The sequence below is a fragment of the Sitodiplosis mosellana genome, unplaced genomic scaffold (assembly GCF_009176505.1).
Source record: "Sitodiplosis mosellana isolate CC-2019 unplaced genomic scaffold, AAFC_SMos_1.0 Smas_scaffold_6162, whole genome shotgun sequence".
Taxonomy (NCBI): domain Eukaryota; kingdom Metazoa; phylum Arthropoda; class Insecta; order Diptera; family Cecidomyiidae; genus Sitodiplosis; species Sitodiplosis mosellana.
Genome location: NW_022601403.1, coordinates 965582 through 991187, shown reverse-complemented (window position 1 = coordinate 991187; position 25606 = coordinate 965582). Strand labels below are relative to the sequence as shown.

Below are 25606 nucleotides of genomic sequence, written 5' to 3'. Positions count from 1 at the left end.
CTCATGGAGCCCAGCATTTTGGCGAGAGAAAAAAAATCACAAAACTATTTTCTTGCCTGCCTCCTTATCATTTAGCTGTAGTATCGTAAACCATCCTAATTGTAACATAGTTCCAAAATAAACCATTTTTCTAAAAAAAAATACAATTAAGTCATATATTCATATCGGAAGATTTTTTCGTGTTCTTCTCAAATATGATATAAAAAACAACAGTTTCCCTTCAAAGTTTTGCAGAAAATTAGTCTATTTGCGCAATTGTTACAACTTAGACTATGTTACAATTTGGATGGTTTACGATATTTGGTTCCGTTTATCTTGTTTTCCTTCTCTCATAACAATTGCTCACCCTGCTGCACATCGTACTACATATTTGCGGTTTATTTCATCTCTAACATTGTTTTTATTCAATTCAAATAAATTGTTCTTGTGTTTACACTCTAAAATAGTTTTTGGTTTTTTTTTTTTAATTTTTGCACTACAACACATTGTCTCAGTTGATCCAAATATAAATTGTTTAGCGTTTTGTTTTAGTCCATTTCGGATGTGTGTGTGTATGTGTGTGTATGTTCTTTTTTTTGGTTTGGTTTTTGTTTCATTATTCATAATATTAATATAATTAATTTCTTTAAATTTTAGTAACTTACTTATTGACTACTATAAATTGTGTGTGTGTGTGTGTGGTTTTATTATTGATGGTGGAATGATGTCAGTCAGATTAGAATGTCTCCATAACAAACACACATCAAGATTATGGCCGATGGAGGAGAGAGAGAGAGAAAAATGATGTTTTGAATGTAAATCCAGCCAAGGGTTCATTTTTTGTCGAAACTTTGTAAGTTCTTTGATATTGCTTATGGGCTGGACTGGACTGAAAATTCACCCTTTCTCCCTCTCTCTCTCTCAACCACCATCATGTCACACAATTATTTATTTCTTCTTCTTCTTCTTCCTTCTTGCACACACAGCACACACACATACGCACCCACACCCACACATATTCCACACTGACTGACATCGTTGCATATCCGAAGAAAATGCTGTGTATTTTGCTCTGAACAAATGTGTGTGCATGCGTGTGTGCGTGTGTGTTCTATTAATTTTTGCTAAATTAAATTTTATGGGGTTTTGTTCAACGATTACACACAATTATTCATTATCATCGTCAATTTTGTTCAATTCGATAGACAAAGTTCTCTAAATGAAAGAATAGTAAAAACATGTTGCTCTCTTAAAGAATCTCATTTCATATTTTATATATACGATACGTATAAGAAAGAATGAAATTCATCAATACAAATCAAGTGAAATCAATAAGTTTGTTTCGAAGAAAAAAAAACGGATTTTTTTTTCCTCTCTTTTTTTTAAAAAATATATTTGTGTTTGCTTTTTTTTTGGTTGTTGTCTCTTTTTTGATCTCTCTAAAAAGGTAGCAACAATATTGGTGCAATCGGTTGTGCTTTCAATGCAATTGTTAGACGATGGAATCTTTTTCTCTATCTCGAAATTTTGAGTTACATTCAAAATTATCAGAACTGTGTATCGCCAACAGTTCAATTGTCACCAACGTTGTTCCATCTTCCAATAAATAATTATTCATAAATTTTTCTTCTCTTTTTTGTTGCTAATGGCTGTGACTTTGTGTATTTTATTTCATTAAATTATCAAGTAGTTGTTGATTTTTTTTTTGTTTTTTTGCTTTAAATCACATATTCTTTTGTGTGTGTGTGGGTGTTTTTTGTTTGTGGTTGTGTGTGTATGTGTATGTGTGAAAAATTTCTTAAACACCTAATTCTAGAGAATTTGTTCATGTTTTATTTTTAATATAATTTTTTTGTTTCTTTATTTATATGGTCACGGTCGTGTGTCAGTAACGTTTTGCTCATATCTCTTCAAAAAAATAATTAAAACTCATAGTTTTTCTATTGTATATGATAGAACTCCCCAAGACTGATAATTCAATGGCTTAAAGTATTGTCTATCACTTGTGAATACGGAGTTATAAGTGTTCAAAGTTCTCAGTAACGTTACGTAATTTTTGAAGTGATTTTCGGGGTTACTTCATATTATCAAAAAAATTGGCGAATCAAGCGATTTATTTTTCGTGTCATAACCATGAATTTAAAGATAAAGGATCAAAGAAACGATAGAAATGGTAATTACGCTGAAAAACATATTTTTGGTGGATCTACAGACGTTAAAGTGACGTCAGTAACGTTACACAAAACGTCAGTAACGTTACAAGTACAAACTTCGTGACAAAAAAAAACCGGATGCGATAAGAAGAATGTGATTTCTGTCGACTGAATATTAAAATTTGAACCTTTTTCTTTAAGAATATGTATTTAACCTACTAATTTTGTACATTTTTGATAGAAATTTATGCCCCCGAAAAAGAGTCCACAAAAAGTCGAAAAATGACAAAAAAAATCGCAATTTTGATAAGAAAAAATAATCCAAATTCCATGAAATTCTCAGAATATATTGAGTTTTTGTAATAATAGTTTGGGGCAAAATTTCATAGCAATCTAATAACTTTAAGACCATTTTTTCTCCACTTTTAACTTTTTTTCCGTGGTTTCGTCTTGCGTGACCGTGCCCATATATTCATTCATGTTGCTAGTTTTGGTTGCTTTTTTATGGTTCATCATTATCATCATCGTCTTCTTCTTCTTCTTCTTCTTCAGATTCTTCAATTAATAATTCATTGACATAATATTAAATTCATTTAAATAGAAAATGCACTGTACAATACAATATATCGATTGTACGAAAACACAATGGTGGCATTATTATTTAATTAATTTATTCATTTTTTAACCATTTTTGTTGTGAAATATTCCAATAAATGTTTCCTTTTTTTTCCTTGGTTGCACGTACAAAAGAGAAAAGAGCAACAAAATAGAGATAGCAATAGAAATATTTTCATACTGTTCAGGCATCACTTACAATGAGTGCCTTTAGTGTCATACGCACTGGCGTTGTTGTGCTGTTTGGTAGTTGCACGCGAATCTTGATACTATTGCTGATGTGCATAGCGTTCACTGAAAGTTTTTCGACATTTCGATAGCCATCGATGTGCAATCATAGGCAAATTTATTTCTTTTGAATTATTGCGAATTCTGATGATTTGTCGTGAATTTAAAAATTTGCTTTGATGAAATTTCTTTTTCTGATGATTTGTCCCGAATCTAAGAATTCGTTTGGAATCCTTAAAATTATTTAGTTAAAATTCCATGGAGATTCACGAGTTTTTGAATCTTGTTTCGAATAAAAACTAGGGATTCAAAGATTAGCGAGTTTCCATGGCATTTTACATGAAAATTCGTAGCGAATTATTCAGATTTGCAATGATTAAGAAGAGATAAATGTCCCTCGATAGAATCACATAAACATTCAGATCACATGAACTGGAAACACATTTTGTTGATATTTCTCTCTCTCTCTCTCTCTCTCTCTCTCTCTCTCTCTTTCTCTCTGGGATGTTGTTGTTTCTTTTTTGTGTTCTTCTTGTGCAAAATGGAAAAAAAGTTACGAACGAAAACAATTCTTCTTTAAAATTTCTGTTAAACAAGTTCGATCGACGATGTAAATGAGAGTTCTCGTTGATTCGGATCGAAATGGCATGGGGCCCAAAGTCAAGGCTGTGGTGACAGATCTGACTCAGGGCCAGAAGAGATCCCATCGAGAAAAAAAAATTGTATTTTACATGCATACCATTTTCATTTACTTTACATACCCATAATCGCTTACTTTTTGTTTCTTTAAAGTTTTTTTTTCTTTCTATTCTTTGTTTTGCTTGTGAAATTATTACCATTATTTCATTGGTTTAGCTCTCTTTATATCCGATAGATTAATACTATTAGTATTTGTTTTTTGTTTTTCTTCTTTGTTTTCTCTCTTTAAATATTTATTCTCTAATTTTTTCCTTTTATATCGTGGAATTTGCATAAAGAGGAAAAAACTGGGTAAACATTATGACAGGTAGATATCACACATTTTTTTTTATAGCCAAGAAACGATTGTATCGGTTATAAATTAGAAAATAAAACAAAAAATAAAACTCTGAACGAAACTTAACACAAAATTATAAATAATTGTACGAACGAAGGTTTTTTCTTTAAAACGTTTAAATAAATAGGATGGATCAAATACGAATATTATATAACAGCAAGGTTTCGGAATTTTTCACTTCGTCACAATTTTTTTTTGTCTGTGTGTAGGGGTGGGGGGCTCCATTAAATTAACAAAATTACATCGAAATTGCACCTTGATAACCAGAAGGAAATAAAAAACATCTACACATTGTCACCATCATCTTCATCTATTGCCCTCGGTTGGACTGTATTGCTCAATAGTTTCAGCTTTAAAAGCTGTATGTGTGTCATTGAAATTAGGCGTCATGGGTGTCCGACCGCGACATAGATATCATAACACAATGACACACTGACGTGACGCCAGAGAAAAAATGACCGTTTCCTTCGAAAAATGGTCGTTATGTACTGGTGACACGGTCTTGTTCATTTGAATGGTTCCGGTGAATGGATGAAAGGCAGTGAAAAAATCATTCGTTTTTTTTTTCTTTTCGGAAAGAAGAAAAAGGAGTGAAGAAGAATCGACAGTGGTAAAATTTGTTCAACAAGATTTTCTTCATCGTCTTTTTCATTTTCTATCCACCAAACAATAGATGGAGACAAACAATGACAAACGCAAATTAACGGTTCGCTAAAATGAACAAAATTAAAAGAAAAAACTACATAGATAGATCTTAGGCCCGTATCACACACTCACACAATTTGCTAATTAGTTCGACACTAGAATAATTTGGTTTTTTGTTTTAATTTATTGGGTGTTCATAATAAATTTGTGTTTCATTCTTATCTTCAATATTATGTTCAGGTTCTCTCAACGTTCATAATTCATTTGGGTTTTTTTTCTCGTTATAATTTGGTTTTTATGCTAAAAGTGTTCTTTTTTTTGTGTGTTAAATTTTAAGTTTTTTTTTGTGGGAATGGGAGGGATGGTGTATGTGTGTGTATGAGTGGGTGTATTTCGTAAGTTCCCTTGATACACAATTTTCATTATGGTGCTTTTTTTTGGTTAATGTATTATTAAATCTGTAATAATTTGCATCAACTTGCATTCGATGGTTGCAGCAAGAATCGTGTTATCATTATTATTGTTGCTGTTGTTGAGACATCATTCTCATGAAGTGTGAATTCCAATTATTAGAATTTTTATTTTGTTTGTTGCTGATTGCTGCTGCTGCTGCTGCTGCTGATTTTTTTCCCTTCCGTTCTATCTCAATTTTTTTACACGCTTTTATATTTCAATTTCACAATTTCAACTGGATGAGGACGTTCCAGAAATGTTTGTTCTGTATTTTGTTCGTCGTGTTCAACTTTTATTTGGGTCAACATCAAAAGTTTTATGTAAACCACTTTAAATGATCATTGTATCAAGCGTTGTTGCGTGTTTTTTCCCTCTTCTCTCTCCATCTCTCTATCTCGAATGTGTTGATTGAATGCCAAAATGTTGAATTTTCCACTTTAGCGAAATTGTCCGTTGTTTGCTGTAAATCTTATCAAAACATATTTGGTTGTGTTGTTTTTGTGTGCATTTTTCTCCCCTCTCTGTGCTGTGCTGTTGTTCGCTCTCGAAATAAACATAATTTTGTTGCAGTAATTGTGCCAATGTCAACAGTCACACCACAAAGCGAAGGGAGAGAGAGTGAAGGGGTTAGAGATGGCAGAAATGCCAGCTTGACACCGATCGATTTAAAGTGATATTGCCGTGTGATTGAAAATGTCATGAATCACATTTTCAGCTCTGTATTTTTTTTTCATTTCTGGAATTTATCTGCACCGTTTGTTTCGTGTTCTGTGTGTTTTTTTTTAATCTGACGTTGAAATATGAAGTGTGTTGTTTTTTTCGTTCGGTAAAGTTGTGCGTGCGTGCGCGCAGTAAATATTGCGTCCGTAGTGCATTTAATTTGTGTTCAGCAATATTTTGTTGTTGTTTGGGTTTAATTTGGTATTTCTCGTTATATTTTCTAATTATATCATCTAATATATTTTTGTTAAATTTTTTTCTTTGCCTTTTTATTTAAATTAGTTTTTCCACTTTATGCCTTCCATTTGAACTTGGTACGATTTTTCTTGCTTGGTGAATTTGACTAGCTTACTATATATACTAATCGTGCTTTTGTGAAGTTTTTGGTTGGTTGTTGTTCTTGTTTATAGTTATAGTTAAATTTAAATTAGATAATCCGTGGTTGTGTTGTTGTTTGTTTTGTTTTGTTGATTTTTTTTTTCAAATGAATTTCTAAGTTGGACTTTCAGATTTTGAACCGGACGCTGAGACGCCTTCTATTTGCGCAATTGCTTTAAATAACGGTGAGTTCACAAATCTAGAACGAGATAAAAAAAAACAGGAAAAATAGGGCAAATCAATGATTGCATTTGATCGAAGGTGGCGATGTGGAGTGGTGATGAACAGTCACAAACCGGCGGTAGTTTTTGCACAATTTTGGTGTTTTCTTGTACAAACCCACCGACAATCTTACCTTGGATACGAATCTCTATGCATTAATGTATAAATTTGTAGTTGAGCCTCGTCGAATGTATGTGGCGTTGGTTCTACCATATTTCTATTAACTATTTCTCTAACCCGAGAATCTAATGATACCTGCAAATAGACATATATTTTTTTTATCAGAAATTAGTCAATGGGCATTTTGAATTAAGCAGTTAATGACTTATTGAATATGCAAAATTTCTAAAGCGTTATAGCTATTGACGCATTTGCCGTATTCATAGGCATTTGTACAGCATTTGCACAGCGATTGTCTGTGTTATTGCTGTTGCTTCGCCTCATTCGTATATACAAATACGCATGTATCTTTTGGTATTCATTTGCCGTATTCGCAATATGTATATTCCATTGGCAGCTAGTTGTGGCCGTTGTTGCTTTCGGCTTTCATTTACCATATTTCCATAAATTTGTTCTCGTTATAACCCCTTAGCAAAATTCTCTTGTACTCAAAAAGAAGAAAATCGCTTCGGCAGAAAGTTTTCATCAGGAAGAAACGGAATATTATCCCCTATTGCATACAGTCACACATAAATTTCAATTGTTCACCATTCTTGCCAACATTCTGCTCTGGAAAAGCAGAGAATGGACCATTTTCTTTTGAACAAATTTCACAATCAACTGAATGATAACAACAATTACCAATCGGCCGCTTAGGAAAATGAGCCTTTATGCTGTATTTTTGTTCCAAAATGCATCAACAGTTCATTGTTTACTCAGAATGTATTGAAATTGTGGGTATTTTTTTACATATGTATACTCTATTATCAATTCAAATATTTCGAAGTCTCAATGGCTTCAAATTGCAAAAATTCAACTGTGAACTAGTTTCCATTTGAATAAAGCTTCAAAATAGATCAAAAAAATAAATTCAAAGATTCCGAAAAGATGCATAGCTTCGGAACATTTAAAGAAATTTGTGAAAATGACAAAAACTAACTTCGACGAGTTGTGGGAAAAAATTGACGAAAGTTGTGGAAAAATAGATTTCAAATTAAAAATTCGTTTCGATTTCGGTGCTTAAAGATATAATTCGGATCTTCGGAAATCGAAGTTCATTTCAATTTGGTTTCATTTTACTTCAAATCTATTCCGATTCCAATTTTTCGAAATAATTTTTTTTATTGGAAATTTAGAAGAAAATCGATGCAGTCGAGGGATAATGATAGTACACAGACAAAAAACTAGTGTAGCGATTCTCCAAAGTGTAATAATAAAAAAAGAACAATCTAAAAATTGAATAAAAATGGAATAAAATGCACTGTCAATCAGCTACTTACTTCTTTTGGTGACAATATCGATATATAATCCTCATAAATAAATCGCGCTTTTTCTTCGATTTTTTCGGCATTTGTTTCTACTTTTAGCTCTTCACAGGCCAACCAAAATAGTATATTCTCTTCGCTATATTCGCAACGAAGAAAATCGCGAAACACCTTACGACCGGCCGGGCTTCGCATCAATTTATCAAAACTTTTACCCCAACTCCGGATTTCTTCCAATGTGGGCCTATCAAATACAGACATTTCACTGATTTTTTTAATTAATCATTGTCGTTCCGAAATGAAATGAATAAAAAGTGACTCATTAAAATGATAGTTTAGCATTTGGATCACTTACTGTTCACCGTCACATAATAGCTCCGAACTGGCTGGGTCTCTTCTCGTTGGACCATTGTCTTCTGCATTTTTGAGTGCCGCACTGCATATATTTGGTGTGAAACGAACGAGAAAACATAGAGAGAGAGAGACAATAGATAGGGTTAATGAATATAATTCCATCGCAAATAAAAAAAGTAAATCGCTCAAAATTAAACTATTCGCTTCATACACATACATCAAACCAAGCAAAATTAGTTGAAATTTTTTTGCATCTAACGAAAAAATTGATTTTTCTTCAGTCAAACAAGCAAACACACTAACACACACGCTCAATTTGTTATAGAAAACTTCGATTTAATTTTTGTAAAATTAAAAAGAAAAAAAAATTCTACCAAAATTTCACAAAGAAATGCACTCGAGGAAAGATCGCTAAATTTTTCAAAGCGTTGGTTTGCATATTGGTTAGTTTAAGTCCATTGATGCGAGAAAAAACAAAAGAACGAGAAAAAAATGCCTTAAAAATGAATGAATTCAACTGAAATACCGTCGACTGAATAGAGTCGTTCAACGCTCATTCAAAAAAAAAATGCGAGCAAAAAAAACCGAACGCTTTGTTTATACTTCGTTACTCTAGACATACAAAAAAAAGCACGAATGCCCATACTATCAACTATCGCAATTTACATATATGATGACGTCTTTCGGTGCGTGACGTTGTTCCCATATGTTCTTTTTTGTTCGGTTGTTGTTTGACGTCTTAATTTCTTGCACGTTTATTTTTTTATCTCGTTCTTTTTGCCTTTCATTTGCTCTTTCGCCTCTTAATGTGTGTGTTTTGGGCCACGCTGGATGTTTGTTGTTGTTCGAGTGCGTGTCGTTCGCCGCCGCTAAATTCATTCATGCAATCTTAATCGAAGTGGATGAATAGCATTTTGACTTAATCTGTTTATATATTTTTCATCTTCATTCAAACATTCGGAGCATAGACAATTTCAATACTTCATTCAAGCCGAAGACCAATTCAATCGTGTGTTGTTGTTTTTTTCAACGACAATACGGGAAAAACACACACAACACACGGACGTATCTCCAATGAATTGGCGCATTCAGCGAGAAAGCGATTGGTATGAGTAGTCGGCGAACTGGGAATGAAAGATGATGAAAAAAAGAAGAAGAAGAAGAAGAAAAACGAAAAACAACAGCATACCAAAAAGTCATTGATCATGTGCGTCACTCGCGCAAAAATTTCGATCGCTCTCTCTCTCTCTCTCTCTCGCTCTCTCGCTCTCTCGCTCTCTCTCTCTCTCTCGCTCTCTCTCTCTCTCTCTCTCTCTCGCTGTTCTATTCGCATTTCTCATTCCTCAATGATACACGTTTTTACGCACACTTGGACATGTTGGTCGCGCGCGCGGCAGCTCCGACCAGAGCAAATTTTCATTCATGAACAAATCGGGCGCGCTCTCTTTCGCTATTTTCGTCTGCTTACCTCTGTATATACGAATATCGCACCATCATCACCCAAACACACAAGTGGAAGAGCGCATTATCAATGGATTTTCGGTGTGTGTTCAGCTGAGCTGAGCTGAGCTGAGCTGAACTGAACTGAACTGATTCGTCGTCGTCGTCGTCGTCGTCGTCGTCGTCGTCGTAGTCGTTGTCGTTGTTGTGGTCGTCCTCGTCGTCATTGCTGGCTTGAACCGAGTGCAATGCCGAGAAAAGGAAATTCAATGTGATTCGTTGCTCATTTTCATTATTTACGGCATCCCATCAACACAATCCCAATACAAAGCGGAATAGATGTAAACACCAACAACAAAACAGCGCACGTATCGCTTAATCGCAATTTGCTAGCCGATGATGGTGTCGATTCGAAAATACTTTTTTTGTTCGCCGTTGTTGTGTTGTTAAAAGCTAAAAAGATACCTTAAGCTCAGTAATTTACAAGAAAATGGGGTCAATTTTTTTTATCGGTGTTTCGTATTTCTTCTCGTTTCTTTTCCGCTAAAATTTTTGGATACGTCTGCTTTGTTTTTAAGTTGACCGAAGCCGAAACCACCACTTCCATCGTTCCCCGTCTCTTTCTCATCCCATAAGTTGATTACGATTCGAATAAATTTTGTGATGACAACGACAAAGCATCGCCACTTGAAAACGACTGAATGTACGTGAAATGAAATGTTGAATTTTCGATGTGTGTAAATGAACGTGTGTGACATAAATCACATAGCCAGTGTATGCATACAGAAAAGCACATACATTTAGTTTGGATTTAAGAGAAGCGAAGAATGCAGAAAAGCTCCAGAGAAACCATTTTTCCCCCTTTTCTTGGCTTCGTTTAGACCAAGCTGAATGGACTGAAGAAAAGACGCACATCACTTGTGAACGATCTTACCACAATTGCGATGTAGCGCGCGAATACAGGTCTTGACAGTCTTGGGAAAAACAACGACGACGACCGACGTTCCACATTTTGAGCGCGTGTGTGTGTGTGTGTGTGTGTGTGTGTGTGTGGCTGTGGATTCATGCTGTGTGCTAAGAAGCAGCGGTTGATGTTGAAGGAATATGGCAAATTTAGTTCAATTCATCATACACACCACCGATGATGATTGCCACGCATGCGTTCAATTATGCACAAGATACGCTTTTTTTTCCTTCGGTTTCTTTGAAAGAGTAAAAGAGAGAGTAGCGCACCACACACACAGCTTACAACACACACACACACACACTCGATTTCCACCAGGCACCCCAAAACCACCGTAATTGACCGTAAATGCGTTGTTCGAGAGAAGAAAATAGCAACAAAATCTGCACATTTTCAAAACTATCCGTCACAACAGCTGGATAGTCCAGATTGAAATAAGGCAAACGAATAAAATGCTCGGTCTCTCCCTTTTTCTTTTCGCTTTTTGACTCTTTTCTACATTCTCCTCCTCTTTTTTGTCTTATTTCTTTGATTCTCTTCTCATTTTTCGCCACTTTTCGTTTCGTTTTTATTTTCGATTCGACTTCTTTCTTCGCGCCTTTGATGCTTCTCTCTCACTCTCTCTTTCCATGTCTCTCCTTTTGTCTTTCATTTTTTTTTTCAGATTTCATTCGCTGCTGAGTTATTCGGATCTCTTTTACACTGTGGCGTTCGTTGTCACACTCCCGTTGCACTTGCTATCACTTCTCAATGTGTCGCAATTTTGCACCTTTTCAAGATAAGAGGCACATTTGTCGGCGCGCACGCTTTGAATATCTCGGTTTGCATATCGTTTATTTTATGTAGTTCATTTTCATGCATATCTCTTTTGTTTATCATTTTGAGGTGTGCAATTCTAGGTCTCTTCTCTTTCTGTCTTTCCCTCTTGATCTTTCACGCTCTTTCTCGCTTTGTTGGCAAAATCGAGCAGGTGAATACTGATAGTTTACAGAACAGATATATAAATTTTGTATTACAAAAACGCCTTTCTGTGCATGTATACTCTCTCTGGGTGCATACACACACACACACACACACACACACACACTCATACACTCACAAACACAAATGACAACTATTCCAAGCACTCAAATCGCATTTTCACCCAGTTTAACACATTTCTAACTCCAAGTCATGTACCTAAATTCATACGAAAAAAAAATCGACGGCGAAAAAATGCGGCGATGATGGTGGGATACAGCGCGCGAAAAAAAAGAGTGCCTCGGCTAAGAGACTTATTCGTAATGCTCTTTTATGCTTTTAGCAAATAATCCGGATTCAATTAGTGTTTTCCGTTTTGCCACACCGTACAAATGCCAAACGAACAATGCGACACAACAATCTATTAAATGAGAAACGAGCCACAGCACAAAACTCAACCGAAACCGAAGTACGATCAACGAGAGAGAGAGAGAGAGAGAGAGAAAGAAAAAAAGTCCATAGAGAACGAGCGTTTATTCTCATTCTCGCTTTATCTCTCGGGACAGCAAACGGGCTGAGAGGAGAGCATGTGAAAGCAAAACAAGAAAAAAAGTTTTGTGATTGCAATAATAAATTCGCATTTAGAATATGAACATTGTACAATGTATAAAGCGTATACACATAAGTTTGAAATTGATTCAACTTCACAACGGCCACATAAATGCTTTTAATTCAATTTAATTTGAGGGCATGCGGTTCTTGTTTTTTTTCTCTACTTTTTCCTTTTCCCCTACACCCATCGTCGTCGTCTTTATGGTTGCTGTTCGCACTCAACGCTCTCAAAATGGCATGGTTTTGATTATTATTCAATTTCATAACATTGAAAGCATAAATGGAAAATTATCTGCTTCCATTTTTTTTTCTCTTTCTGTAGCAACAGCAGTAGCAATAACGAAGAGAAAAAAAGAGTCACCACTCCAGGATCTTGTGTTTATGATTTTTTTTCATTTATTTCTCTCCCTGTCTTACTTTCTCACTCACGCTTGGTCATCATTTTCGCATTTGTTCTAATCTACACATATGAACGAAAAGTATTTGAATGGGCCCTGTTGCTCTGGATCCATTAAACAAAAACAAATCATCATAATTTAATTCAGTGCTAAGCTTGTGCGTGCATAAATGCGATTTCGACGGATAGTTTTCATTTGTAATGCTCCTTCTCATTTTGTGGAACAACAAAAAAAAAGCAACACGGCTGTCGCCGAAATTGTCGTCGTTGTCGTTGGAGCGCTCTGTTCACCCACATTTACTTTGTTGGCGAACACCCCGCACTCGTGTTCTGGGGAAGCGCCCAGAACAAGAATAAATTTAATGCCGCTTTTTCTTTCTAGAACACTTATGATTATTCCACATATTCAGCGCACGTTCACTTGCTCGCACCCTCGACAAAAAAAAAACGATACATTTGTAGTGAATGTAATCTGCAATCGCAGGCCCGTTTTCACAGGAAAAAAAACACGAAACTTTTACCACGCGATTCAACAATTTTTTTTTTTGATCAAATGGTACGAAATGCTCGTTAGTTTATTAGACTTTAAATACATGTGTGTATGTATGCTTGGGTGTATGTGCCAGCATGAGCAATGTCATTTTCAACCAATTACTTATTCACATCCACGAAAAAAATAAAATTGACGTCATTCAATTATTATTATACATATCACATGTACAATTTTTTTACCCAGTTTCGTTCTTTGTTCAACGAAGGGTCTCTCTCTCCCTCTTCCTGTTACTAGCGCTCTTTCTCTCTCTTTCCCTTTCTCTCTTTCTCTTTCTCTCTTAGACCTTTTCCTCCTTTCTTTTTACACTTTTCATATATGTAAAAGTTTCGTTTACTTTCTCTTTCATTTTATCGCTATGTGTTTTTAGTCATGTGTGTTTGTCTTTCGTTATTTCTTTTTCAATAAGAGAATGAGAAAAACAATTCTATTTATACTCTCTCGATACGTTGTGGTACCATTTTAAGTTTATAGATAATTGATGTCAGACATGGTTTTATTTTCACTCATTCTCGACTTCTCGAGCACAGCACAAGCTACCTCCTTGGAGAACGTGAGTATGTGTGTGAAAGAGAGACTTTGAGAACGTGAGTATGTGTGTGCGAGAGTGTATGAAAAGGATATACGTGCGTGTGTAAATCTGTTTGAATATTAAACAGTTTTGGAAAAACACCACATAAAAATTAAACCTTTGATTCAAAATCGACCAAAATAGTGGCATAATTGATATGGAAAGTCGTAATTTTCATAGCGCCCATGCCCTCAATTCTGTTCAAATCGACCTCACTTTCAATCGTTCATTCTCTTTTTCTCATTCTCTTTACTCTTTATTTTGGTTTTTTTCCTCTCTGTTTTTCATTCTCTTTTTTCATTTTCTTTCTCATTTTGTCCTTCTCTCCTTTTCTCTATCCCTCTCAATCGGTCGCCCAATAACGATGCAATAACGATGCACGACACATTTTGATCAATTACAAAATATCGGCAAAAATATATCCGTACGCTGCAACGAAGACGTTTGTTGTACTCTTCTCCACGAAATTACCCAATATTTAATGCAAACATGAGATTATTTTTCATGAATTTTTTGTATTTTGCCGAAAATGTTCATTTGTTCAACTCAAACATCGGAGATGTTTCGTTTGCTTTTCGTAAGCTCCTAATTGATGAAAATTCGAATAAAAATGTCGCTTGATGCCGAATTGGCAACGTGGATTGTTCCTTTAAACGCTTCCGATCATTGTGTATCTGTCGATATATTCGAATATGTTGAACCGAATGCGGAGTATGTAATGAATGTGTCGTAGTTGACAGTGTCAACTCGGTGTATGCGTTGGGAATTTATGTTGGCATACTTTTCGATTTTCGTTCCTCTCTCTCTTACTCTCTCTCTCTCTCTCTCTCTCTCTCTCTCTCTCTCTACACCGCCCCCTTCTCTCTCTGTTTTGTCTCTCATTGTGCGTACGACCAAACATTTTTGGTCCATGCCCCAACGTGTTCATCGTTTCCAATTCGAAAATCGAACGCTTCATGCTTCGCATACAACGCAACTAAATCGAAATCCAATATACAATTTTGAAATTTTCAACCACGATCAATTGACAAACGCCGGTCGGGCCAGACAAGCAATTGCTCTCGTAAGTTATAACTTTAAATGGTTTCTATTCAACTAAAGTTCTTAAGCATTCCGAACTGATTCAATTTTCAAAGTTTTCAAAACTTGCTGAAATGTTCTATTCCAGCCCATTCTTCCGTTCAATTGCCATTTTTTTTTTGAGTGAGATGGGGTGGGTTGATGGAGAGTGGAAATTACAAAATGTTGGCAAAGTTTTTATTGTTTTCGATATTGTGGAGATTTTATTGAGCTTTTGTAGCCATTTTTCTTAGAAATTACGACCAATTATTATGAATAATATATGTACGTAACGAAATTCGTTTACACACACACATACACCCAATCCGGTACTGAAGGGTGTGGTGACAATCCGTTGTGACCTAACTTGTGAAATCAACTGAATAGATGGGCTTTTCAACATTCAATTCCGGGTAAATATTGAATAAAAAAGACTGAAAGCGTTAAATCACGCGGATGATGAAGTATAATCACTTTGATCAAGGGTCATTTTCAGTGATTTTCAGTGCCTTTGAGTCTTTTTCAGTGTTTTTAGTCTTTTCAGTCTTCAGTCATTTTCCATATATATTTGCCGCTAAAACGTCACCCCAAGTGTCATATTGAAGTGAAGATTAGTGAGAGTTCTTTGTTGACATTTGCTAGTTTTCCAGACAATAAACAAGCAATTATAATTGGAATTTTATTCATAATTATGAATATAGCAATTGTGAAGTTCATGATCATATCGATTTTCACGCACCATATTTGTTCAAAAAATACTGTCCTTGTGATGAATATCCATATTGCTCATAAAGTCACATACAAATAAATTATGTTTCTCATTTTGTGCGTTTATTGCAAAGTATTCCATTGGTGCTTAATATCGCAAACCATCGTTGGACTTTGCACCAACAATTTTTTTCTTCTACATGTTCGACTACTCCAATATTGGAATACAATCACTAGAAATCTGAACGAATTTGAATCAGGCGCATAAACATTACCAATGTAATTGTTATCAATTATTGGATGATTTATGCCGGTCATTTTTTATCTAGATAAAATAGTTAATGCATCGGTGCGAATTAAATTTTTGCTTTGATTAACGACCGAGCTATCTAAATTTTCAAACGTGATATGGCTTCTCGAATATTTCACAATGCACATGCTAGAAGAATAAATAAATATTTTTGCTATGACTATTGTCACATCACTCGCTATTTGCTTCCAAAAATATTCGTTTGGTTCTTTTTTGCTTGTGAAAACACAACCAAATAGCATGTTTTTAGATCATTTTTTGAAATTTCAGCCATTTTTATAATTTTCAATCTTTTTCAGTCATTTTAAGTCTCGTTCCGTCATTTTCGGTCTTTTCAGTGTTTCAGTGGTAATTCACCCCTTGACTTTGATCGTTTGAATTATGGTGATTCGGGCCGCGTTTTTTTTATTTGATTTTTTTATATCGCTATTTGTAGTAGAAAAACCATTGGGATGGGTCGAATATGAGTAGTTTGGAGCGAAAATGTAATACAGAAAAATTGCGTGGAAAAATGTCAAATGAAAAAAGATAGGTATATAGTTCCAAGTTCACTATAGTTTACTATACAGTTTACTATACAGCTTTCCCTTTTCCGCTCATTCATCATCGACATTTTTCCGCGCAACTTTTCTGTATTACGTTTTCGCTCCAAACTACTCATATCATGTATAGCAATTAGATAGACAGTGCAGCGCTGGTTACTCTTTAAATAAAAACCGAATTATAATTATAATTATATAATTATACGAATAGGTATTTCAATTGTTGTAAAGTATTTCCATAGAGTATGCGGCAGCGATGCACTTTTACCACTCATGCACTGATTGTTTCCGAACAAAATTTCCAACATATATCCGTTTCAAATACACCCAAGCGTACAAAGTTTTCCATTCATTCAATTTCTTGCAAACCATTTTAAAATTTCAAGACACAATACTATTCTCTATGAGATAACTAAAGGAAGGCAAAAGAAAATTGTGGACAAAACTCACCATCTCGCCCTGTTTTTTTTATGTTTAGTTTGCATTTATATGTGTTAGTGTCACGCCAAAAGTGTTTGTTTGTTTTGAATATGGAGAATAGAAGAAGAAAGAGAAGAAAAACAGAGTATTAATTTTTATTTCTTGTAAAAAAAATTTCAATTGTTAGTGCAAAATTAGTTAGCATTCGGGTTCATTGGTAATTGGCGGTAAATTCGTGTGAATTTTTCGAATTTGGTGGGGAAAAGGTTCAAGATTAGTTGAAAACCACGCCTGACTTGCGATTTGAATTTGACAACTGATATTGAACGCAAACATCATCTAGATGATCTAAGGCTAATGACAATACAATCAAGTAATCTCTCCGTTATTTCATACGTAAGTGTCACATACGCACATAGCAAAATTCTATTCAATTATGCAGGAAGCGCCACCGTCACTCGATTTCAGAACAAAAACATAGAGTAATATAGATCGCAAGTCGGACTTGGTTATGACAGAAACAAACAAAAAATGGTGTCTTAATTTGAGATTCTGAAAGCATAAGCGTTATCTGTGATTTTTACACATTTTGAATTTGCATGCTGCGTGTCATTTGTGAGGGATACACCTCAAAGGGATTCTCAGTGAAGTTTTAGCTTTTGACAACAACACCAGCTTTATCGCGGTACTATAGCAAGCTATCTCTCTCACCATGCAAAGTCAAAACGAGTAAAATTCGCGACCGCGATTCCACAACAATTTCGTCAATTTGGCAATGCTATTGGGATTTAAAACATTTTTACTCTGAACCTTTCGAATAAGTCTACGCCGTAAGCACGACGGCGTATGGTATTGTACTGACAATAGTTGGAATGGCAGATTTGTATTTATTTAGCTTTCGCTCTTATTTAAAAATGACGGCTAGAATGGCTTCAGCCATATCAGTTAACAGGTCGGGGCATAACTAGAGATGAAATTTACGGTTTTGATCTAGCTATGTTATCTGTGGATCACATTTCACGTAAAATTGAATGTAAATTTCATGTTCGCGTTGGAAAATCGGCAATTTGTTGATCATTAAAAAATCGGTTGAAAATCGTCAAATCTGGGGTTGAACTCGTGTTCGCCATTTACCACTTTCCGATGATGGCAAGATGAAAAATGAGATTTTATTGGGGTTTCTATATGAATCCAATTTGAATGTAGTCAACCCAAATCGCCAGAGAGTGATGGGTGGTCAAGTCGAGATCAAACCGCGATTTTCAAAGGTAAAGGAACAAAACGATTGACGATTTACGATCATGTTGTTGTCAATTTTGGATTTTCAGTGTTAGTTACTGAACAATTGGACATCAGCGCGTTCACATGTCATATAATATGACTCATATTTGTGTCAGATCAAAACTGAAAATTAGGAATCATTCATTACTAGTAATGCCCCTAAAAAACCAATTTGAACCCGTACTAGCCCATTTTCATACCAATACACTATTGTGAGTACAAAATTGTACAGAGTAAATCTCTACACGGTACGTAGAGAAAAAAAATGGTCCATAGAAAATGAATAAATAAATAAAATACTGTGAAAACATGGGAAATTCATTTAAATAGTTTAACGGGCTTCGAAAAAAAAACAATACCACCACCACCAGAATGAAATAAAGAATGCATGGAATTGCGGAACAAAAGCAGAAAAATGGACGTAGTGAGAGATGAAAAAAATTGAAGCAGAAAGTGGAATGCGGAGCAGATGACACACAAAGAATATAATATGTGTCACTTGAAATCGTGTCAATACATAAATATGTATGTGTGCAAATCAAAGTGAAAAAAATATCCGAAAATAATTGATGAACAGGAAAAAAAAGCAGTTATACAATGGGAAATAGCACCAATTTTAAATCATATTTACGAAAAAAAAAACAAAAAAATGGAAACACACTCGCATCGGTTGAAAATAAAAACGCAAACGAAATGACAAATCGGATAGCACACTCACACACACACACACACACACACAGGTACGAAAGCACGTGCAATAAATTGGGTCTGATATGAAAAATAAATAATGACCGTTGTGATGCGTTGATAAATGGAAAACAACGCCGGATAGCGAGAGAGAAATAAAAGCAGGTAATGAAAAACGGTGCTTGAAACGACCAAATTAAACGAAAATAAACACGCAGCATGAAGCCACACCGAACAGGAAATGAAATTTTTTTTAGCGTAGCCAAATAAAAACGAACAGAAAAGGTGAATCGGCGCCTGAAAATGAATGATCTGTCATTTGAGACGCGACTATATCATGGTGTTGAAAAGGAATTTAAAGCGAAGAAGAGAATGCTGATGTTTTCTTTTGTTTTTGCTTTTCATTAGATGCGGGAATGTGAGGTGTTTACGTGTTTGTTATGCAGTTTAGAGCGAAAATGTCCACTTACCATGAGCACGAGCAGCAGCAACACCAACATAGACAGCACGGTTTATGTGATTGTGGCCGATTTAATGGGCCGCCCATATTATTTGTGGTGCCGTGCGTTACACCACCGACCGTTGCACTGACAGCACCTCCGCTACCTTGTGATGATCCACGAAGTCGACAACTTGCACTTGTTCGGAGCTGCAACTCCGATACGCTACACGACATTCTGTCGAAATCACAACACAACAAGCAACAATTCATTGTAAAAACATTATTTTTTCTTTGTTGTTTGTTTGTTTTTTTTTTGTTTGGTTTGGTTTTGTTTTGTGTGTTTTTCGATTTTCTTCTTATCAAACGGCGCTTTTCGCTTGACAATCGCACACCCCTCTCCCGCTCACGCTTCCCACAACACAAAAGACAAACAAACCAAATTGGATTTTGGAGCCGGATTGGTTTTTTTTTCGAATACGCACCTACGTTGCTATCTCCACAGAAATTGTATCGTCAACACGACTTAATATACGATTGCCCATTAAACAAATCAAATGCATCGCATTCGTAATTCGATTCGAGAGCAAGTAATCATTTAACGGAGAAAAATAAACCCAAAAATAAAACTGAAACACCGATAGAAACGAAACGAATATTATACTAACTCCGCTTTCTCTTGTTCGATGGGGGGAAAAACACACTAAAACACTAAAAACTTCTTTTTTTCTCGATATTATTCAACAATAAATGCAATTCGTATCAACACCTTTTTTTTATTCGATTCGGAGATTTTGTTTTAATTACTATTTTTTTTATTCAACTTTTTCTTCTTCTGTAATTTTAATTCAACAATTTGCTGTTTTTCTTTCGCTCTTCCCCTTTTTCCGCTTCACTCGAAATTCGTGCTCTGCTTTTTTTTATTGAAAATATGAGCCACACTCGGTTGCACCGATTTCCATGTTCTGCCGAATTTCTATTGAAAAAACACGCACTATTGGTCGACGCAACGCTTTTTTTACCATATTACACTATTGTTTTACACACTTTTGTCAGAACACAACAACATTCTGTTGCATGCGCGCTGTTTCACAGGAACTATACCGTTGTTACTGTTGTTGTTGTTGTTGTTGTTGTTGTTGCTGGTGCTGCTGTCGGAACATCGGACTGCACCATCCACGCAAACAACTTCTTCGTTTCCAATTTCTGAAATGAACACAAGAAAATGATCACATTTTAGTCGAACAATTCATCACTGTTTTTTTTCTCTTTCAAATTTTCTTTGTTAGAATTTCTGATTAATTTCTCAGGCCACAGCTTTTAGATTAATTTTGGATTCTGTTTACTCTTTTCTCTCAGGAACGAAGCTCAATTTTTCTACATCATGTATACGTGAACAAAAAACGATAGACACGCTTTCGTTCCTCCCCCTTGATGTGTAATACACATTGTGTATTCACAATTAAATCCAACATTTTTTTTTATTTCAGTCGTTCAACCTTGTTCATTCGTGTTTTTCTTTGTTTTGGACAGTTTTACCAAAAAAATAATACGTTTCACATACAGCGAAATCATGAGAAATTCTCACTTTTTTTTATAAGGCATTTCATATGGTAGCTGGCAAATAAAAATGAAAATTTCTTTTATTCTTATTCTTATTTTATTTTCTCAAAATTTTTATTGTAATTGAGGGGCTTGTTTGTCGTCGCGAGTCAGAAAAGATTTGCATATTTTCTATGTAGACATAGAGATCTGAACACGAGTCACTGCGAATCGTAGAACAGAAATCTTCTTGGAAATCTATGGCTTCAGATGAGTCAGCTGCGAACAATTGACATATAATTTTGTGAAAAACTTCGAATTGGTTCAGTGATTCGCAAATCCATGTGAAAGACTCGCGTGTCTTCACACAGAATCACAAGATTCGTGCGGTCGAAATTTTTTTTCCAGTAACTTGTGAGATTTGCACTGACTCGTGTGACACATAGGCTCCTAGATTATAATGTGTAGATTGTTTTGCTAGGGGAATTTATATATTCGCAAAATGACAGGAATTCACACAATTCGCACGCGCTTTGACTTCAAATTCATCCAAATATTTCACGAATTTTGCGAATTGGTCAAATCCAAAACGTTGAAAGCTGGCGCTATCTTAGTTGTCATTCGCAGTGATAAAGCAGAGAATGTGAACCACGATCCGACAGTAAAAACCAAAAATACATTGATTCATAAGGACACTGAATGTACAGAATGTGACAAGAGCGAAACTAGTGAAAATATTCATGAACTTACATGTAATCACAAAGTTTCTATCTTAATTGCATTGAAGAACACAACAACAACGCCTGAAAGTAGTCAAAATTGCAAGTTTCAATCATTATACTGTGCGTATAAAAACTCATTTTCGTGAGTCGAGCAGCGCACACGGATTTATCATCTTTCATTCAAGTGAGTGTGTGCGCTACTCGCAGCGTCCACTCAGTGCGATTCTTAAGCTCTGGCTTTGACTGTAATCGCAAAATGTTGTTCGATTTGTTTAATTAATTTGCTTATATTGCTCTTTTTTTTCGAAAATAATTGTGTAGTCCAAAAATTGGGTGTGTGTATGCTATACTATCAACATCATATTTATATGATGAATGAATTCTTATTAAAGGATTTTTGGTCATCGTATGACGTTTAAGTGTAGTTTTGGTTGTTTTTTTTCCAAAAATGTTCACATTTTCTCTGTTGCTCATTCCGCGCCTATGAAACATTTGAAAACTAGCATATGACTCATATGCATTAAAAATGATGTGAGAATGCTTTTCCACATAACTTTTTTGTGATTATAACGATCCCGTGATGTAATTTCATCTGATAATACATTGCTCGGTGTGTTGTATGACTGGAAAAAATGTTATCTCTTTTCATCCTTTTTTTCGATGGAAAAATGAAATCGATTTATGTATTTCATATCATAGCATCAAATGGAGATTAAGGAAATTGAACCATTGCGCTGGCATTCTCACTTTCGAATGTATGTGCGTGTCCATATATGATATAATTATGTTGGAGGTGTGAACCAAAAACCACTAAAAACATACAAACAAAAAAACGGTAAATGTGCACTTGACGATTTGTCGAAATGCAGAAAACAAAAACAATTGTCTGTGTACAACAAGTGCTTCAAAATTGGAGCTGAATTGATGCGTTGTCAAATTTCAAGCATCGATTCGGGTGGGTCTGGAGAACAAAACCATTTTTCACCGAAATTCCCATCATTTTTTTTCTCTCACGTTCGATTTGACATTTTTGAAATTGGGTCTTCTGAAATTCAGGTACATGGTGGATTTAGCAAAAGCACCTTTTTTTGTGTTCGAAAGGAAAACAAAAACACTCTTTTTTCTGCCTGTTTTTTTATTCATTTTATCTACGGAAGATAAAGCGATGCCTCCTTTGAAAAAGACCAAAAACAAAACTTGTTCGTTTTCCCTCTGCAGCAGAAGAAGAGGCAATGGGTTTTCCGTTGAATGGAATGTGCTAGCGTGTAAAAGCTGGGCCATGTTTGTTGTTAGTGCGGTTGCAATGCGTCAATGATTCGAAACCGGATGAAAATTGAAAACGAAACAAATCGGAAAGGAATCGAATGAAAGGAATTTGACGGTATCGTACGTATACCACGTTTTCAGCATGAATTTTCGAATGAGACCTCGTCGCATTTAGATTTATATCGATTTTAATGTGATAGTTTCCCGCAAAAAGCATTTTTTGCACAACGAAAGAGAGACAACAACAACAAAACTTATGTTTATTCGACGAAAGAAGAGCGAAGTAACTGCACTGAAAGCCACTTGAACGCACCAAGTGATAGCATATGTGTGTGTGTGTGTGTGTGTGTCTGTTAGACAAGCATGTCGCAATGGAATTACAATAAAATCCATGTAGTCGCAGCTTTTGTACGAAACGGAATGATTGTGTGGAAGTAATTTGCAGTTGAAATGATGAACGAGTATTAAATCCCGTGGAGCATTTCGTTTTGCATGGTATCATCGTCATCGTCGTTGACGGTGAGCTCATTTGGTCAGGGGATCGTGGCAAAGTGCCACTAAATTACATGTAGTTACAATTTTGCCTGTGAGCACTAAAAATAGTACATGGTGTGCATTGTTTTGTGTGTCTTGAGCTTTTCATGCCACTTGGTGTGGCCGCCATAAGTGATATGTGTACAATGTTTGACAGTCAAACATACACACACATACACAATAAGTATATAAAGTATGTGTTGAAATGATCAAAGAAAAAAGAAAGAACGAGCGAACGAGCGAACGGATGAAGAAAAATAAAAGTGAAGCGCATCATTCGACACATAAGATAACACGACACAAAAGCAAACAGAACAGATGGAAGAGGAAGAGAAAACGAAGAGAGGACCAAGACTGAGAAAGAGAAAGAAAGAAGCGCTCTCTCTCTCACACACACACAAGAGTGAGACCGGAGAGTTAGAGAAAACAAGAACGACCGAACTACCAGAAAATAAAAGGAGAGAGTGTAGCGGAAAAAGGAATATGAAAGGAAAACCACCGTGCAATTCGCAAGAAATATGTTACTTTGATCGCTACCTGTGCATCGCTTACTTATTGGCATGTTTCACGGTTTTTTTTAAGCCATTCCAAGTTGTCAGTGCGTGCTTTGCAAGAGAGCACACAACAATGAGTTGAAATGGAAGAGAAAGCGAGAGCAAGAGAGATCGAGCGAACGAATAAGAACAAAAAAGGAAGAAATGATTACAAGAAGCGAACAAAAAGATTTTCGAACAAGTTGAATCCCAAGCAAGCTTCAGACCGAGTTATATTATGCTCGGGTTGGAACTGTTGCTGCTGCTGCTGCTGTTGCTTGCACGACGTTATTTATATGTGTATCTCATCTCTATCTTGTACTGTCATGCACAACAATTTAACGATGCTCCCATTACATTTCTAAATCGAAAAACTACAATGAACTACAATGACGATGGCAAAAATGAACACGGAATACGGTGTGGTTGTTGTTGGCATATGTTTCTCTGCATCGCAATGCAAATAATTTTCATTTCCTCGCTTTCTCTCTCTCTCTCTCTCTCTCTCTCTCTCTCTCTCTCTCTGCCTCTGCCTTTCGCATTTCCTCATTTTTTGTGTTCACGATGTGTGTGTGTGTTCCAAATCGCGAGTTTGTTTCTCTGGTTCAATTTTCATTTGAGCCGTGTGTGTATGCGTTCTTAGTAGCTAGAAAAAAGCTCATCGCTTGCAATACGTTGAATATGTTTCAATTAAATTTGCCTATACACATTTGTTTTTGCTTCGCCTCTTTTTCAATCTCCACCAACTTTTTTCTCGCTTTGGCTTGCGCGCCGCACATAATTTTCTGGCAAACATTTTTTGTACATGCATTTTGCTGATAGCATAAGTGATTGCGTCGTTATTTCTATTGCTGCTGCTGCTGCCTACCGAGTTCGGTTTCCCGTTTCGTCTTTTGTTTTATCGCATCCAAAATGAAACGAGAGAAGAAAAAAAAGACACACACGATGATTCGTCGACTGACTTTCACTTTAATGATCAGCCTTCGTGCACTATTTTTCCGGTTTACGTATGTTCATTTTCTTATTTTGTTCATCGCAAGAGTGAGCGAGCACTATGGCACGTGCGCGCGCGCGCTTCTTGCGAATCGGTATAGAATTGTGTTCTCGTTATACTTCATTTTCTTGCCTCCGTGTTTTTTTCTCGGTTCTTGTTGTTCCATGCTTGGTTTTTTCGTTGCTTGGCTCGGCTTGTTGTTTTTGTTGCTGCTGTTGGTATTTTCTTGTCGTTGTACCTTAGCTTTTATTATTTAATGATTACTTTCTTCTGGCATTCGAAGTGGAGAATGAGAGTGAAGGGAAGAGAGAAAGAGGTAAGGTTAGGGGAGGTGGGGTTGTTTGGAAGGGTTTCACTACTTAGCTGCGGTCTTTTGTTGTGTATTGAAAAAGAAAATAAAATGAAAAATGAGAGAACGATGTTGGTAATTTTCAGGGCTTTCGTCGCGTTTCTCGCACTCTACTTCATTTTTTCGAATTGTTTTGGAGCTTTTTCTTTCTCGCTTTCTACCTATCTTGCCCACTCTGTCTCTCTTTCTATTTCTCTTCCTCTTTCCCACTCTACCTCTATACCTCTATTTCTCTTTCTCTATGCATGTGATTTTTCCCCTTTCTTTCTATCGTTCATTCGAATTGCATAATTTCTGCATCGAGAGCAAACACGATTTTATATTTAGCTAAACGGGCCGGGTTTTAAATAATATCGAAATGAAAATGGCTACTTGAGAGGCGATGACAACCGACGAGAACAACAAAAACAACGGTAAACAGTGGCGTAACTACAACTTTTGTTCGTAGGGGGTCTTTTTTATTGCTCCAATCGATAGATTTTCCCGAAAAATGAGATATTTTGAAATAATTTCGGGAGG

General features: G+C 35.7%; 1 protein-coding gene across 3 annotated transcripts in view; it reads right to left on the bottom strand.

Moving 5' to 3' along the window:
- Positions 1-445: 445 nt before the first annotated feature.
- LOC129574287 (regulator of G-protein signaling 17) overlaps positions 446-25606 on the bottom strand; it is a 43339-nt gene continuing 18178 nt past the window's right edge. For 2 of the 3 annotated variants that reach the window (XM_055456078.1, XM_055456077.1), the window contains exons 2-7: positions 19633-20353; positions 19179-19385; positions 8209-8289; positions 7869-8118; positions 6563-6684; positions 446-6406 (exon numbers count right to left, since the gene is read on the bottom strand). In XM_055456078.1, coding sequence (XP_055312053.1) covers positions 6322-6406; positions 6563-6684; positions 7869-8118; positions 8209-8289; positions 19179-19384 — 744 coding nt within the window. In that variant the 5' untranslated portion in view covers position 19385; positions 19633-20353 and the 3' untranslated portion in view covers positions 446-6321. The remainder of the gene's footprint in view (positions 6407-6562; positions 6685-7868; positions 8119-8208; positions 8290-19178; positions 19386-19632; positions 20354-25606) is intronic. The other variant, XM_055456079.1, reaches the window with a different exon arrangement.